Here is a 17575-nt window from a genome sequence, read left to right as displayed (position 1 = left end):
ATCATACAAATTTTGCTTACCAATATAAATCAGAATCAAACAAATTTTTTGGCACTCAAAAGGCTTAAGTATAACTTGCAATAGTATCTCAGTTGGGATCTGGTGCACCTATTTCCAACATCTAGTTTCAAATAGCAACCGAATTATGTAGTGTCAGCCTTCCTGTTATTAACATCATCTGGTGCCTAATAAGTTTAATTTCTTAGAGCAACATCTGAGACCTTTCACTCTTTGCATGCTTTGCATAGGCTGTTCATTCAGGTGCTGATCTTGAATCTGCAATTGCCACTTTCTTGGGCTACACATGCAAGGTTAGTTCGACAGTTTTTAGATTGAAATGTCATTACTTCCCTCATCTTCTCGCGTCTTTGCAGCTTAAGTAATTGCTTATATTGTTTCTTAATGTTAATTACAGGGTTATGACTCTATGAACATGGGAAAAAGTCATCATGCCAATTGTTTATCACCAAAGCTACAGGTACTTAATATATTTCACAGAAGATTTTTGCACATGTATCTATAGAAAGCTGCCTATTTGCACATATTTCCCCGTCAAATTTAAAGTTACACATATAACCCTACAGATATTGGTAAAACCTGCATATGCACCATTCTGGTTAATTGTCATCCAGTGACAATTTAAATCCATCTGTTAATTAGTTTAATGATTATTTTGGCCTTTAAAGAATAATTTGGAGTCTTTTCTCATTTTCAAGAGTATGAGGAAAGTATTTGTGCTTTTGTCCCCTATCCTTCCATCCCATCATCAACCAAACTCCTCCATGCCTACTCCATGGGTAATAAGTTTCCTAGTGTTGGTGCAGAACCAACTCTGTCAACCTCAGTCCGAAGACCTATTTGCTCATCAGTAATTCAACGACCAAATCCCCAACCACCAGACTCTCTTTTTCCTATGACCTCTTCCAAGAATATATTATGACACCCATTCCTACAGAGGGATCCTAACACTTGTCATGTCTGCATCTCTCTTTATACTCTTGTTCTTTATTGTCTTCCTTGTCTCCAATCTCCATTTCTTCTAGTCCTTTGCTTTCTGCTCCTGAGATTTTCACCAATGTTATTGAGGACCTTAGTTCTTTTATCAACTTTCTTTCTTCTAGCACTTGGTACTTTAAGTTCAATACCAAGGCCTGAGGCCTACTCTGTTCCCAGTTCTATTGATGGGTCAGCATGATTGTCTACTACTTTGATGGGTTCCGAGGTCCTCCATGGGAAATTATGTGGCTCCGTGAATGGGATAACCTGAGGAAGGTAGACAAAGGCAAGAATTACCATGTAAAATACTTGCTGGACAAGCAGGGGTCACCATCAACGAGGTGGACAAAGCAATGTCACAGTGTCCGCACCCTCTCGCTCTCTATTGGTCTTTTTCTTGTACAACTACCCTACGCCCTCAACCCCATTACCATTAAAAATTTAGAATATTAGACGCAGTCCACTGTGGCATCTGTTGCCTTAACATTAGAACATTAGACCATTAGACATAGTCCAGTGTGGCATCTATTAACAGCAAACTATGGCAGCTCCTTCAAATCCTGGGTGTTGAACTCAGAGCTATGGGTAAAAGGTAGTGTAGGTTCCATCAACCACAATTTGCTTTTCTGGCAAAGTATACATCAAAGAGGCTCTTACACCAAGAATGCAAAAAAAATATTCCAGTGATCCCTCTTGTTTCTTAAGGCAACAATGAATTAGACACCTAGTACTGTACTCCATCATGAGGAAGAAAGATGTGCTTTGATACCTCGATGGACGAAGGAATCGTTTTAGAGATGGTGGGTGCAGCAAGGCTGATTTCTTTGAATTTCTGATGATTTAAAGCGAATGCTGCCAAATTTATTTCTAGGAAACTGTTATATTATTCAGTTTGTGATTGAAATTCATAGCAAGAAGCAGATAGTTACTCTGATTTGTGATGGCAGGAATCGCTAAACTTCATCCAAGCACATGCAGGAGAAAAGAACTTTGGTCCTCTGCTGGAGGTTGTCAAATGAGATCATGCCAAATATTTTCTTAATATCTCAAATGAAATTTTAATTTTCCATTATATGTTTCCAGAAATTACTAGAATCACGCATTGAACTTCATCCAATTCTTTTTGGGGCTAGTGGGAGGTTGAAAGATTTTATATACCTTGACCTTGCTTTGGACTCAGCCGTTAAAACATCCATAGAGAAGAGCTTCACTGTACTGAGCAATGCACATTTGCAGGTAATGCTTTTATGTATCTTGAATAGACTTTTTATTTTTGATCTTCCATATTCTAAAATTACAAACTACGAAACTGATTGACTGGGCAGGAACTTATGTCTTTGGTATCTTTGATGCTTGAAAACTTGTGCCTTTCAACAGTCAACAATGAAGACCTCATTTATATCACCAAGGTAATGGAGGCCATCTTTATATAGCATTAGATATTTGTTTCATTTCATTTAATTTGTCATTTCAATTATCATATGAATTTTTTGTTTGCAATTAGAAGGACAATTAAGTGATTAACACAAAATCCTGGAATTTATTCAAATGAAAGATAACATGCAAATGAATCTACTATAACATTTTAGACCTAATTCAATATTCACTACCTCTAATTATGCTAGATATAGGGACTATATATGGGTTTAGAAATTTGTATCATGCATGTAAAAATGATAATCATTTAGTTCTTTTGTATAGCATGTGAGGGACTAAGGTTTGTCATACATTTGTGCATGATGCACTGCTGCAACATGCCCGCACTGGTCCTCACAAAAATCCTCACACTACCATGTAGTGTGCGATGTCATTCTTTTTATGGATTTTCAACTTGTAAGTGCAAATAATTAGTTCATGGGTTTAATTACCATCTGCACACACGATGAGTGACACCTGAAAGACTTTCATTTTGAGATTGCTGAATTTATTATTACTTGGCAGCAATTTTAGTTTCTTATCTTCATTTGACATCAATTAACCAGAGGAACCACCCACAGAACCTCTTCTTGGTGGCTTATTCTCCAGCTTTTGGATCCTTGAGTTGTACATTAACCTCGTTGGTCAAGAGTAAGGACACTCTAGTTCCTTACATTGTGAGCTGTCTCCCACAAATGATGCAATTCTACCTTGATTTCTGGTCATTGACAAGACAAGAATCCAGATAACAAACATATAAAGGTGACCTGCTGTTGCAGGTAGGGGGGTTGGGATGTCACAAAGCTGGAATTGGATTTTTTCCCCTACTTATTAATATTATTACTTTTAGATGTTAGGGTCCTTTTACCTTTTATATATAGAGTAGACATTATTCTTTCCAGCATTCTGCCATCATGACACTTCCACTGTTCCACACCTATGTCTAGGTAACACTGCTTATATATCATTAGAACATTGAATTCCAGTCCTTTTAGATGCACAAAAAGAAAATACTGTTATGCGGCAAAAGGATGTTGATCGATCACAACATGTCTATGATATCCATTTAGTTTGTGCCAGATATCTTTAACTTAACTTTGATATGGTATGTCATGTTATTCATGTAGTTCTTCATTATCTTAGAATATCTTTGCTTAAATTGTTATACCATCTGTTTTCTACACTGCAGTGCTTACTATGCTTTGTATCATTTCTACATGCTTCATGGTTCATGGTTTTCTATTCAAAACTATTCACAAAAACTTACCAATTTTCCCTATTGTTGGTATGAATTTTTTTCATTGAAGGACTGGTACCGTGCCTGTGATTCATATAAACCTCATGATCAGCAGTGGTCCTTGCATACAAAAGCTGTTCTTGACCGTATACAGCTGACACTTGCTGATAAGGCTCAATATTACCTGAAAATGATGCAACCAAGTGCAGAATATCTAGGCAAATTGCTTAGAGTGGAATCTTGGGCTGTAAGTTTTCAATTTAATTCTGATATATGTTCTTTAGTTACCTATCCATATGTTTAGGATAAAGGTTAACAGTTTTGATTGTTACTGCTAGGTCGTTAAGAAATTCGTATATCTGGTTTCCAGATCTGGGTCCATGATCTGATGATTCATTATTGTTTTGAAATTTGAATAGTTGAGCTCTCTGTATTTTAGGTTGTCAATTTCACAGAGGAGTTAATCAGAGCAGGGTCTGGAGCAACTCTCTCAATACTTGTTAATCGTCTAAATCCCATAATTCGAAATATAGCAAACCTGGGAAGGTAAAAGGTCTGATGGATGAACTATCTCTTAGATATTTAATAATAATAATTCCTATTCAGTATGTACTTTTATAAACTTCAATAATATATTGTTACATATTTGTGGCAGCTGGCAGGTTATCAGTCCAGTGGAAGTATGTGGTTTCATAGACTGTGTGAACAAACTTATAGATGTTCAGAGCAAAGTCTTCAACAGACCGACGATTATAATATCAAATAAAGTGACCGGTGAGGAAGAGATCCCGGATGGAGTTGTTGGGGTGCTGACATCAGATATGCCTGATGTTCTATCTCATGTTTCTATAAGAGCTAGAAATAATAAGGTATCATACTAGAAATATGTGACTATTAAGTATCATCAGCCGAGGGATGCAAGGACCTTTATTTTGACTTGAGGGTTGAGATACAGATCTAATATTTTTTATATTTTATTTTTATGTATGTACTAAAAGAGATAATGTCCTAGTATGATTGCTTGATTAGAAGATATGATGTTCTGCATACTATAGGTGTGTTTTGCTTCATGCTTTGATCAAAATATTCTTCAAGATCTCCAACTGAAGAAGGGCATGAAAATTTCAGTAAGACCAACACCATCGGGCCTAGCATACAGGCAAGCTGCTTTGGTTATTGCTGCATCTTTTCTAGAAACTTTGTTATTTTTTGATGTCTAAGCTATTATTTTTTAGTGCAGTGAAGTCAAGTCAGTTTGTTCTTTTTACCCGCAAAAAGCATCTTTCTCTCCAAAAGGAGTGATGTTAAAGAAGAAGACTTTCAGTGGCAGATTTGCTATCTCAGCTCAGGAGTTCTCCAGTGAAATGGTATTTTAATTCCTAACTTCCTATATACCTAATATTTATTAGCTTTTGTAAAGTCAATAAAGATATGAAAACTACTTATAGAATATAGAGTATCTCCCTTTGCTGTGGGCATAAGTGATTACTGGAGGTTGGTCCTAAATATAGCGTCAGCCAACAACAGCCTTTGAGTACTAGCGAACTCAGACCCATCACTTGTTGTCTTTCAACAGAATTTTCGTAGCTTTGATGTTTTCATTTGCTCTAATTTGTATTTTAATTGTTCTCATCTGCTTTTCATCGAATAATTCAGCACATGCATGCATAGATTACTTTCTCATGCATTAATCATGTGGTCAGGAATGTTTATTAGCTGAATTTCTGCATATAATTAGATCAGGATTTTAATTTCAGATTCTTAGTTAGCCTTAGAATGCATCATTTATTAATTTTGCATACATAGGTTTTGCATCATTTTGAGTTAGGCTTTATCATATTTGTGTGACATCAGTTATTATGTTCCCTGGGCTTGTCCTGCATCAAGTATATACAAGGTCAAGACAGTAATTAGAACTCAAAATGATAAAGATATATTTGCATGATGGTGTGCTATGGCCTCACTCATATTATATATACAGTTGCTCTAAGTTTCTTTCAAACATATGGGCGTATTTCTTTCTTGGCCATTATCTATTCATTGTTCATATCTCACTGTATTTTTTCTTATTGTTTTTTCATTTGTTATGATGTCATGAAGAATTGACGTGAAGCATATCATGTTTCCTGGTCCCAAAAATTCTATTAACCAAATAGAATTATTTTCTGGAATCTGGAGATTGGAAAGAAAGAGAGTTATTGGCAAGTTTTGTGGCACTAATTGCACCACTAGGGACGAGTATAAATATTCAATAATATGATTTATGATGACATTTTGTTCACAGTGAATATCAAATGTGTAGGTTGGTGCTAAATCCAACAACATTGAATATCTTAGAGGTAGAGTCCCATCATGGATAAAAGTTCCAATTTCGGTTGCTCTTCCTTTTGGAGCGTTTGAAGCTTCCATTTCAGCAGAGGTTAACAAGGTAACTGCCTAGCTTCAATATCCGGAAACAGAAAATGTTTACTGTTCAATGCTTGAGAAATCATACATTTTTAGCTCTTATTTCATAGTTTACAATGGCCCAATAAATGTAATATTTCTTTGAAAAACTGCTAATTTTTCTTGATGCAATGAGATATAACTTTATGAGGAAAAACTGTCCTATTCTTTATATAGACTATAGTCTGAGTATTTTTCAGATTTGAGACAGGAACCCATTTGGTATACACTGCTTAAAGTTTAAACTACTCTTTACGTATTTTGTATCCATCAAGTGCCATGGGGAGGTCTGAAGCTATGGTAGCAGACATCATAATGATGACAATAACTTTCAGCTTTTCCTATAATTGCAGTTACTTGGTTATCAACATTAGATGCATGTTTTCCTTGAAAGGATGGACATCCTGTAGTTTCAAGAAGGAAAATCTAGAAATTTCTGTATTTACATAAAACAGGTTATTATCGTACACATTGTTACTTTCAGCATCATTTGAAGGTACGTCCACATCCAAATTTAGTAGATCACCTTTTTTTGAATGAAGCGCCATCAAAACTTCTGCTATAGTCTTGTATCTAAGCTCAAGCATCCTTGATGAAAAGATATTTCGAGGAAGGTAGCTATGTGGCCATTGACCAGTGGTGGAGCCTAGATTTTTTTCTTTTTCTTTTTTTGGAGGGTGGGGGGATGGTGGATGATGGGATGAATCCAGGATTGGCATCCTCCTCCTTCCTTATCATCCTATCCAAAATTTCATTTTGGTGTCTCTCCCATTTGATTGTTGTGCATTAAGAATAAGGAAAAAAAAAACTTATCCCATATTTTGAGTGGAAGGTAAGGGTTGCAGAGCAGGATCGACTGGCAGCTATGCACAAACCCTCTCTCTCATGACTTTTTTTCCCTCACATTCTTTAAATCATAGTGAGGGTGGGCCTTGGCACAACAGGTTGCTCCATTATGACTTATAAAGAGCCTCTTTGCATGCAGGGGTAAGGCTATGTACATATGACCCTCCCCAACCTCGTGCACTGGGATGCCTTTTTATTCTTCATATCATAACTTCAAGGAACAAAGCATTATAGAGAGAAACAGAGAGAGAAGGGGGATCATTTCAATTTAGTGATTTTCTATGATAGAATTTTAATGGGCTTTTTCTTCCTGTTCGGAATTGATATATGTTAGTATTTGGTTGGGTCAACATTGGCTCCTGATTTAGCAGTTTCCTGCAGATAGTAATAAGTAAATATTGCATAACATAACAAACTTCCACATCTAAATTTACAAATCATGAGGAGATGTATAGGAGTAGACTGAGGAAGATGAGCATGAAACCTTCAGTAATGAAGCCTGCAAACTGGAGCGCAATAAAAATTTGCTAGGTTCAAAACATAGTGCAGATTATTGTAGCCCAAAATATGCTCTTGAACCAAAACAGATGTGCACTGTAGTTTGCAGATATTACTCCATTGTCTAAGGCTCCTTTGCGAAGATCACTTGATTATCCATGTATCGAGGTGGTTGACTCACCCTAAACGTTTTTACACCTATTATAAACAACTTTAGCAAACATGAGCTATTTGTATTATATCTTTTCTACTTTTGTTTCATAAAATCAAGACATGCTATGTTTGTGTAGGTTCACTGGCAAAAACTAATACATACACATAACCTGCTTCTTTACTTAATATTACATACTGAATATTTTGACATACCATGGTGCACAGATACAAAAACATGCACATAAACAGCACAAAACACAGAACTTACTATTATATTTCAATGACATTCGCATACCGTGATATTTATGAACACAATATGCTACCTGTCTAGAAACAGGATTTTGTTTATGGAAGACCCGGATAGAATTAGATGAACTTTTCATATCATGAAAGTATTATAGAACTATATTGTAAATGAAAGAGTTTGGAAGGTAAATTGTTGACTGTTGAGAAAACTTACTCCATCTGAGAACATAAGCATTTCGTAGAACTGCAAATATTTGTAAAGTATGTTAGTTGGCACTTGTCAGTATAATGATTTTTTTTGTAAGAAAGTTCTATACATATGATGACACTCAATCATCTAGGTTTTTTCAGAACTTGAGTATTCATGTTGCCACAATGATATTCCCCAACATATTTTTCACTTGCTCCAATTAAGCTATTGTGTTATTTTCTTACAGGATTTGGCAAAGAAAGTTTCTTTCTTCAATGGATTAGTAAATGGAGGAGACATTGCAAAACTTCAAATGATACAAGATGCTATATTAGAAATGAAAGCTCCTTTTCAGTTGGTAACTTTCATATAGCTGTGATTGTATGCTTGTGTTTTTAATAGTCAATAATCGTTGAAGTTGACATGAAGCTTCTTATCTAAGAAGTAAGAACTAAATCTCAGTCTTAGCTGAACTGATAATGCTTCTCATTAATATCTTGGGATTTCATAGTTTTAGAAAGCTAGAAATGGCCTTACTTTAAATAGACTAAAATCAGTTGATACTAATTACTAAAGTATTAGTTCTAGTTAATATTCAAATGAATTTTTTATTTCATTTTTAGGATCACTTTGCAGGTTTTTATACGTATTCCTCATCCTTTGCATGTTTGTACATGATGTTATACATATGGGGAGGAGTTCAATTTTAGAGAATCTTTTTAGTAGCTAGAGAATATCTTGTTTCTTCTCAAAACTTGAAAGCAATTGCTTTGATCATATTCAAATAAAAAGAGTAAACCTGAAAAAAGTAAAAGATGTGAAAAAACAAGGAGCGCGCTAATTTTACATATATACCTTATGACAATGAAGTTGTTTTTTTAGTACACACATGTAAGGCATATGCATGAGAATGCATCTGCATGCCAACATTGTGCATTATGTTGAAAAACTAATTTGGTTTTGGACACAGCATCATCTTGTATAATGTATGGTTTACCTTTCTAACACATGAAACAACTACCATGCTAATGTTCTATATCATAACAAAGCATTCACCCTTCCTATCAGGAACATTCTGTTGAATCTGATATTTTGCAAATTCTCAAAAAATCTTTAAGTATTTTATTTTTTTAATATTATAGTATGACATCATTATAGATATCTAACAATGATGTTCTAAATGAAATGGGTACCATACTAGGTGTGATAGCAGATAATAACTGATAAAACAGTAACATCATCATTTTTTTCATCGTCTTGTGCTAGCAAATGAAACATAACCATACATTGAGAAGCCTTAGCCTTTGAGACATGGCAACACATGTTAGTTTTGGATGAAGAATTGAGGAAAATGTCTGCTGCAGTAACTAGTCATTTACATGTATAATAGCACGTCTTATGACCTACATTTTATATTCTCCAAATAATTAAAATCTCCATTTTTTTTCTAATTTTATCAGAGCGGGAGGAACTGCATAGGCGCCGCTGAACTTCTTTCTGAGTTATAATGATGACATATAATTGCAAATAATTCTTGAATTACCATATGACATCTCTTGAACCATGATTTTGTAACAAGTGCTTTTATATTATCTCCAAAAAACGTCATGCAGCCTCTATTTTGATGATAAATTCCTGTCTAATTCATCAAATAATCATCTAATTGCAATATCTTTATTAAATATGATGAGTGCAAAATTATCTCCATGAGGATGGCTATTAATCAGTTCTACATATAAGCTGCAAACTTCTCAAATTTTAATTCTTGATGGATGTAATGTGCTTGATGTCACCATTTATTTCAGTAACTTTGGAATAGAAAGCTGTGTTACAGTTGGTTTTCATAAGTTGGTAAAGTGATTAAATTTTGGCGGACTGTTATGTGTTAACATCATATATGATTTACCAAATGAGTTTCATATGGAGGACATATATCTTGCTTTTCTAAATGATTTATCTGACATTCATGGCAGATGAGTGAACTTAAATACAAAATGAGAAGTTCAAAATTGTGTTGGCCTGGTGATGAGGGTGAAGAAAGGTGGAACCAAGCATGGCAAGCCATAAAGAAGGTCTCCTTTGACAATGCATCAGTAGCTTTTATTTATGATAATGTTTAAGTTTTATCATAGTTTGATCCATTTTTACATTTAGTTGATACTAGTATGTTCTCTTTGCATCCTTTCCTTGATTTATCAAATAGGTCTTTCATTCCATGGTGAAACAAGAAATCTCCAATAAAGTTTCTACTCTTTTGTTGTCCCTTGGTTATTTGGCTAATAAAGGAAGTTATGTGTGATATATAAATATAGTATATCTTTAAAAACCATTCAATATTGAGTGTTCTAAGTATAGCATTTCTTTAAGTACAATTAAAAATTGAATGTTCTAAGACCATCTCCACAATATTTGCAATTGCTTGCCTTGCTTTTTAAACAAAAGCTAATAGCACCCAAAATAAGAAAAAGGTTCATCTGGTTAAAAACCATTCTGATGATGATGATGATTGTGGTGGGTCGCAAGCTATGTCTATGGTGCATGACTATGAGCCTTACCTTGTATATAAGCAACATATATCTTTTCCTAGGATCTGCACCAAGGTTGAAAATCTCAATACAGGGATCTGTATTGATTTGGTCCGGTCAAGTATAGTACTATACAAAGGGGGTAGGATCAGGAATAGAAGAAAATGAAAAATGGGTCTTCCACCCTTTTTCCTTTGGTACCCATCAATGCTGGTCCAAACCTGACACAGCACAAATGAGATGAACTCAAGAAAAGCACCATCCTCTCAAGTTGCAAAGTAGCTCACAAACCAAGCTTGCAGTCTCTTGGATTCACAAGAGAAGGAATAATATGTTGATTATAGAAAAATTCAGTTACATGGTGATAGCCTTGCTCTCCTTTTATAACTTTTGAATTCCTACTCCTACTAGATTACAAAGAGAACTCCAACCTTTCCAAAATAATAGAGAGCCTAGCTTCCTACATAACTAAAGCTTTGACTTCTTTAAAAGGGCTTGCGCAAACTACAGCGACCAATTCTACTCCATTTATGATTTCTAGATTCCAGCCTTGTCCGATGATAGAGAAAGTTCCATCCCTGCTCTTAGCTTGGGCCTCCTACAAGGCTTCAAATAGCCACATCGACTCACACCAACAAAGACAAATTAGGACTGTGACATTTACACTAGTAATGTTTGGAAATGTTGTACATACATGCCTACTATGTCATTCATGCTTGTTCCATGTTTGAGCCTGACTTGATTCCCTCTTATTTCGTCAATGCTCAAACTTGCAGGAAGCTTGTCCTACATCAACACTGTCCTGGAGTGGTATCGGCAGGTGCCAGTCAGTACCACTTAGTACTGGTCCTCAATAAGCTAACAATACGCATTTATATTTCACATGAAGGAGCTCAAAATTATATTAAAAATTATAGGTGACATGTTACTATATTTAAGCATTTTCAATTCCTTCTAGGTGCCTTACATATAGTTCTTGTACATGTACTTCTTGTACTATGGGAAGCACATCTTGTAGTAATATCATTGAAAGTTAAATTGTTATTTAGATTTGATGGAAGACCCTAGGGTCTAGGGATGCATATGTGCAATATTGGACCTTAAGTCGAACGGTTTAGTGTTTTAAGAAGGATTTTAGAATTTGCTGCTAAATAATAGAAATCTTGATAGATTGAAGTTCCTTGGTAGATGAGAGAAAAGAGGGAGTTATTGGGTCTTGGTTTATTAACAGGTGACCGAAAATAGGTTCTTGGGTTTTATGAATAGGGCAAAGGCTTATGAAATGTTTTCTAGGGGATCTGCATTCGGAAATCTGTCTTGCATTTGCAGGTTTCTTCTACCATCAATAGATTTCAGCAATTTTCATGAAAATAAAGGGTGGAGAGTGGAGACTATGCTGAAGGAATTTTATAGAGTTACTAAGAAAGTAGTGCATAACATATATAAGATGGTTAGGCATGGGTTTCAAATGTGAAAGTAGGCTGTATATGTTATGAGCACTCGTCCATTCCGGTGCATATCTCTTTGATACAGATCAATCAAAGCTGATGCATAAGAATACAGACTGGAACAGGTGGTACATGGGTACACATGCCTGTACCATGCTGGTGACCTCTTGGCATAGTAGTTAGGTAAGATATGTACAAATGAGAACTTTAAATCATTTCTATGTGTTTATTTTTAATAAAGTTTATTTTTTAAAAATGTGTATAAACCTGTAGTTCTACTCTCTTTCACCAACCAGCCAGTGGTTTGACTATAAGTTATTTTCACTTACTGAACCTCCACATCATTAGATACATGGAAGAATAGGATCCAATGGGATGACACTTGTATGGAACCAATGTTCGGTCCTTTCCATGCTTGATGATACCAACCATTTCGTGAGCATCCATAAGAGCTACCAATGCTGTCTAGCCTCTATGTTTGCACTTCTTGAAGCATCATTAATATGGCCATTAGCTTTAGCTGTATCAGAGCATTAATCTCTTGTATACATTTATTCAACAGGAATTTAATGACAGATTGATGCAAAATACCTATTGTAGGTTAGAGATATGCACCATGAGAATCATGAAATAGTAACAAATCAATCTATCTAGTTCCTTGAATATTTCAGATCTATCTTTCCTATATGTTTTCAAGTCAAAAAAAGAAAAATAACGAGAATCCTGCAGGATCAGGTTCTCTGGCCTCAATCATGAATCTACAGTCAAAAACCTTTACCTAGCTAAATTCTATATGCACCATTCTTTCTCTTGTCAAAGTAGTTTCTTGGGCTTGACAAAGAAGGATTTGCAGGTCCAATAGTCAAATCCAACAATGGTAGATAAAATGATAGCTCCATAGGTAATAACTTTTTCCAGCCTTTGAATAACTTTTGCATAATTTTTTTTGTAGAAGACTTCTTCCTCTTTTTCTATTTGCTGGCCCTTCTAATCAAATGGTTGTTTTGTTATTTCATGGGGGACAATATTTTCTGACTTTTGAAGGAGAGGATATATTCCATTTTAGTAAATGACGTGTCAAAGGACACTTTTTTCTTGGATGCAATTATATGTTGATAATGATGATAACAGCAACATAACAAAAGAAATAGAGAAGGGAAAAAAGCATGTACTGAAAAAGAAAGAAAAGAAAGGGACAAAATGTAGGAATGTGTTCAAAGATCTTTACAATTTATCTTTCAATTTATTGTAAAACCTACAAAAGACCTAAAGAAAGAAACTGCAAAGACTTTTAGCAGAGCTCACAAATTTAGAAATACAAATTAATGAGGAAAAACTAAGTGAATCTACATTTTTTATGCAAGCTGACTCATAATGGATATCCATTGCACATCAGAGACACAAAATAATACATTCTCTTCCATTTTTATTAGCCCGTGCCTTTCTCAACCCTCTCTAGTATGCTTTCTCTGGTGTCTGAATAATTGAGTTCATATTGTGCCTTCTCTAATTCTTAACTTAATCTTGCTCTGTCACACAATTTTAATGGTTCATGTACTTTCTGTATGTGAGCATCAGATTCAGTGTTTAATTCTACTACTGCACGTGACCTCAGACATGATCCACTCAAAGGTACCATAATCATAATAACAATATTCAGCAACTCTTGTCCCAGCTGTTTGGATTTGAGGACTTATTCATCAGTAGTTTCTATTAAGGGCTAACTGTGATGTTACTACTATCTCTAATGATCCTTCGTCACTTTGTTCTTAATTTATCCAACTTCTATGCCATCTCTAGTTTACTCATTTCCACCCAGTGAGTCATTAAAGTTGCAACCATAGGGTATGTAATGGATGTTATGTCTCCGTTGTCATCAAAAAGGAGAAGAATGATCGATAACTGATTACAAGTCATGAATTAAACATTCTCCTACTTATGTATGCATTGTAGAATTTCATGGATTTCAAAACCACTTGTGTGCACACAAGATATCATATTATCCATAAAATTGCTTATGTGATTGTTCCAAACTGTTAAGGTTTTGGTCTTAAGCAAGGGTTTTCATTGGAATACATATCAATGAAAATTTCTGTTGTGGTCTGTCTCATATATATTATAGCAGTCTTCTACAAGAATTTGAAGTCACTCATGATACGAAAATAGATGTTCCTTTTTAATTTTCAAAAATCATTAGTTTCCACTTTGTGAATGTACTTTACTTCCCAAAGTTGGATTGAAAGTGAATTTAGCAAATAAGCTTTACAGGCATTATCAAAATGCAATAGATATGATTAATTACTTTCATGGCACTTTTCAGGTTTGGGCCTCAAAGTGGAATGAAAGAGCATATGTTAGTTGCAGAAAAGCTAAATTGAAACATGATGACCTCTGTATGGCTGTATTGGTTCAAGAAGTAGTGAATGCTGATTATGCTTTCGTAAGCCATACAAGAAATCCCATTTCTGGAAACCCCTCAGAGATCTATACGGAGGTAAGCATGTAAAAGAACTCGTCAAAATATTCTTTGCAAATGGACGTTTAATTATTTACTCTTTTGTTGAAAAAAAGATTGTAAAGGGCTTGGGAGAAACATTGGTGGGTGCATATCCAGGACGGGCTATGAGCTTTATTACCAAGAAGTCTGCACTACAATCTCCGAATGTAAGATAACAACATTTACATGCTCTATCAGCTAATGCTCTCATACTTTATGGATAGGCAAACAAAACCAGACCTTATTATGACATTGTAGATTTTCTTTTGACTTGTTTGATGAAGTGGTATTCTCAACTTTCAAAATATCCTAATGAAAAAGAAGATTCTCAAAATTATCAAATATGGAATTTGTCATCCCATAACTTATGGTCTATCTGGTGTCAAGCCTTCAAAAGAATCTTCTCAGAAAACCTGACATGATGATACTAATGCACATCAAGCATTTGTGGGGAAAGTATCAAAGCAAGATTGTTATATATCATCCTACAGTTCAATACAATAATCAAGGCTCTGAGTAACAGTAGGCACTTTTAGCTAGATAAATGAAAAGTGATGTCATCATGTTTTGCGGAGGAATGTTCCATTTAACTTAAATTTCCAACTAAAATTCTGAAGTGGAAGTGTAGACATAATACTGCTTTTGGTTGGTCAAGTTATAGATCCATTGTGAATTTCCATTTATACCATGACTAGTATAACTGATGCATAAATTATCTAAAGTTATTTTTTATCGCAAAATTGGAACAGGAGGGTGTTTTTGATTCCCATTTAGGTATTGGGATTTACATAATGAACAGGAGAAACAATTGAATTGATATGCTGAAGGTGGTGAAGATAGTTGAGTTGTAGTTAGACTCATTCATATATGAGATTCTGCATTCCTTTGCAGTCTTTCATCCATGTGATACCTCGTATCTCCCATTTGACAAATAAGGCATGAAGAGATGACATGAATGGACAACAAGATCCAAGGGCTTGTGGCGGTCCATACATCCCACAATCCCAAAATTTTCAGGATTTCAGAGATCATTTTTGTGGATGAAGGTATCCCAGAACTTGGAGATGGGGGAAGCAGGGGTCTCCACCTATCTTGCTTCTTGCTTTCTTTCATTTCTTTCCTTAGCAACTTCTAAGAATCAAGGGAGACATCTCATCAATGGGTTGAGCAGGTGCCAAAATTGACCTTCATGGAAGGGATTATGGTGACTTCAAAACCTTGAATTTGCAGGATCACCAACCTTTACAATCCTGTGTACTGACTTTGTCTCTCTTACTTTTCTTTACTACTGTATTGGAGGTTTCTATTAAATTTGCCTGCATGAATAATAAGATACACATATGGTGGCAGCTCACGGCAACCCAATTTATGTTCTATCGCATTTTGGATAGATGTTATTAACTTTATAGACCATCGCAGCCATGAAAATCATTCTTTGAATCAGATAGTTCTCCATAGTGCATGCATGTTGGCCACCTATTATTGCTGGAATTGGAAAAAAAAAATCAGATTAAACTATTCTAGAATTTTGAATGTTTGAGAGGTTATGTATCTACGACTTGCTATGATGCAAATTAATATCTTGTTTTAACAAGCATCTTCCTTCCAGATCATCAGTTATCCTAGCAAACCTGTAGGCATGTTTATCAAAAAATCACTAATATTCAGATCAGACTCCAATGGGGAAGACTTGGAAGGATATGCTGGTGCAGGACTTTACGACAGGTTCATCAAATCTTTTACATGCCATTTCTCTCTTGTTTTCTGTTAACTTCTTCCATGAGTTTGCGCAAAGGATAAACTATAAGCAAATAGAAATAGAAATTTCATTTACAAAATATCTTACTTTTAGTCCTTGAGTTAGAATGCCATGTTCTTCATGTTTTATATTTTCACTCGTGGCAGCGTAACCATCAATAAAATGGAGAAGGTTGTTCTGGACTACTCATTTGATCCACTTATCTGGGATAAATCCTACCAACGGTCAATATTCCAGAGAATTGCAGAGGCTGGAAAGATAGTTGAACACATTTTTGGTTCTGCCCAGGACATAGAAGGTGTGGTGAAGGATGGGGAGATTTATATAGTTCAGACAAGGCCTCAAATATAAGATTTGTAGTAGAGCTATATAGACCCTTGGATTTTGTATCCAGCTACCTGTGCCACCTTAACAATGTAGTTTGATAAATATTATCATGCCATTTGCTGAATAAATTAAAAGATCTCCCAGGGGAACAAAATTTCCATAATATTACAGGAAATTTTTGAACTTGTGAATTAATTTATTATATTTATGTGCATCTGAAAACCGATTTATGGATCTCCGAGTTTGAGAAAGTATTATGATTAACATGTTTTGTCTCTTAAAATTCAACCTTCTTGTGATGGATGGATGGGGATGGAAAATTCTAGGTTAGTGAGTTCAGAAATGGGACATGAGAAATCGATTCTGGGGTGGATCCTCAATGAATATTACATTCTATTGAAAATCATGGAAATCATTTTGCAGTTTGTATAAGATTATGATCACAAAGTAGCTGCCTGGAGATCATCACCTGCGTAGTCTTGGGAACCTCCTAAAGTTCATTGGGAATAATAGTTTCCATTTGTAAGGATACAAGGAAGAATAGTTTCCATTTGTAAGGAAGCTCCTCCATTTCATCAGATCTGACTCTTTGATTGGAGCTGTCAAAACTGGATTCCAACTGGTCTGCAAATTTAAATATTTATCAATGGCACCTCTCCAATCAATTATCTTATTGGTTAAAAAATGCATCTACTGAGATAAATTCTAGTTTGAACAAGTGTTTACTTGATCTCTCTCTATCTTAATGTGCTACTATCAAACCATCTGGTGATAACTGCCCAGCAATGGACCGAAAATAGGACCTGCCATTTTGACTTCCAAGGTGTTCTTTTCTTTTCTTAATTGCATTTTCTTCTGAAAGGAAGGTGGCTAGTTAAGCAACTACATTTAATTACAAAGAGAAAGATGAGAAGAAACCTAATTGGTAGGGAATTATAACATATAGCCTCCTCCCACCATAATATCCTTCCTTTTCTCTTCTTAAATTTAAA

General features: G+C 35.1%; 1 protein-coding gene across 3 annotated transcripts; it reads left to right on the top strand.

Annotated features, from left to right (window-relative positions):
• The first annotated feature begins 219 nt into the window (after nt 1-219).
• Nucleotides 220-16817, top strand: LOC120103879 (alpha-glucan water dikinase 2-like). 3 transcript variants are annotated; one of them, XR_005509136.1, is made up of 17 exons: nt 220-311; nt 416-478; nt 1944-2003; nt 2080-2232; nt 2322-2405; nt 3720-3896; nt 4089-4195; nt 4305-4518; nt 4705-4808; nt 4890-5016; nt 5952-6077; nt 8275-8385; nt 10001-10099; nt 14321-14494; nt 14572-14669; nt 16107-16222; nt 16403-16817. XR_005509136.1 is itself a non-coding variant. In XM_039120455.1 (17 exons), the coding sequence occupies exons 2-17, from the start codon at nt 428-430 to the stop codon at nt 16605-16607; spliced, it is 2001 nt and encodes a 666-aa protein (XP_038976383.1). In that variant the 5' UTR covers nt 221-311; nt 416-427; the 3' UTR covers nt 16608-16817. The 3 variants fall into 3 exon arrangements, 2 of the variants coding, with proteins under 2 accessions (XP_038976383.1, XP_038976384.1); XM_039120455.1 differs by having other exon boundaries at nt 221-311; nt 14572-14664; XM_039120456.1 differs by lacking the exon at nt 8275-8385 and having other exon boundaries at nt 221-311; nt 14572-14664.
• Nucleotides 16818-17575: the final 758 nt, after the last annotated feature.

The sequence above is a fragment of the Phoenix dactylifera genome, unplaced genomic scaffold (genome assembly GCF_009389715.1).
Source record: "Phoenix dactylifera cultivar Barhee BC4 unplaced genomic scaffold, palm_55x_up_171113_PBpolish2nd_filt_p 000805F, whole genome shotgun sequence".
Classification (NCBI taxonomy): domain Eukaryota; kingdom Viridiplantae; phylum Streptophyta; class Magnoliopsida; order Arecales; family Arecaceae; genus Phoenix; species Phoenix dactylifera.
Note: the sequence above shows the minus strand (reverse complement) of the source record. Positions and strands in the feature narration are given on the sequence as shown.

Bases quoted from the DNA above. Each gene is read 5' to 3' on its own strand.
- LOC120103879 (XM_039120455.1), top strand. From the start codon at position 428: ATGAACATGGGAAAAAGTCATCATGCCAATTGTTTATCACCAAAGCTA. The intron at 479-1,943 runs GTACTTAATATA...TTGTGATGGCAG, and splicing joins GTTTATCACCAAAGCTACAG to GAATCGCTAAACTTCATCCA. The intron at 14,665-16,106 runs GTAAGATAACAA...TCTTCCTTCCAG, and splicing joins CTGCACTACAATCTCCGAAT to ATCATCAGTTATCCTAGCAA.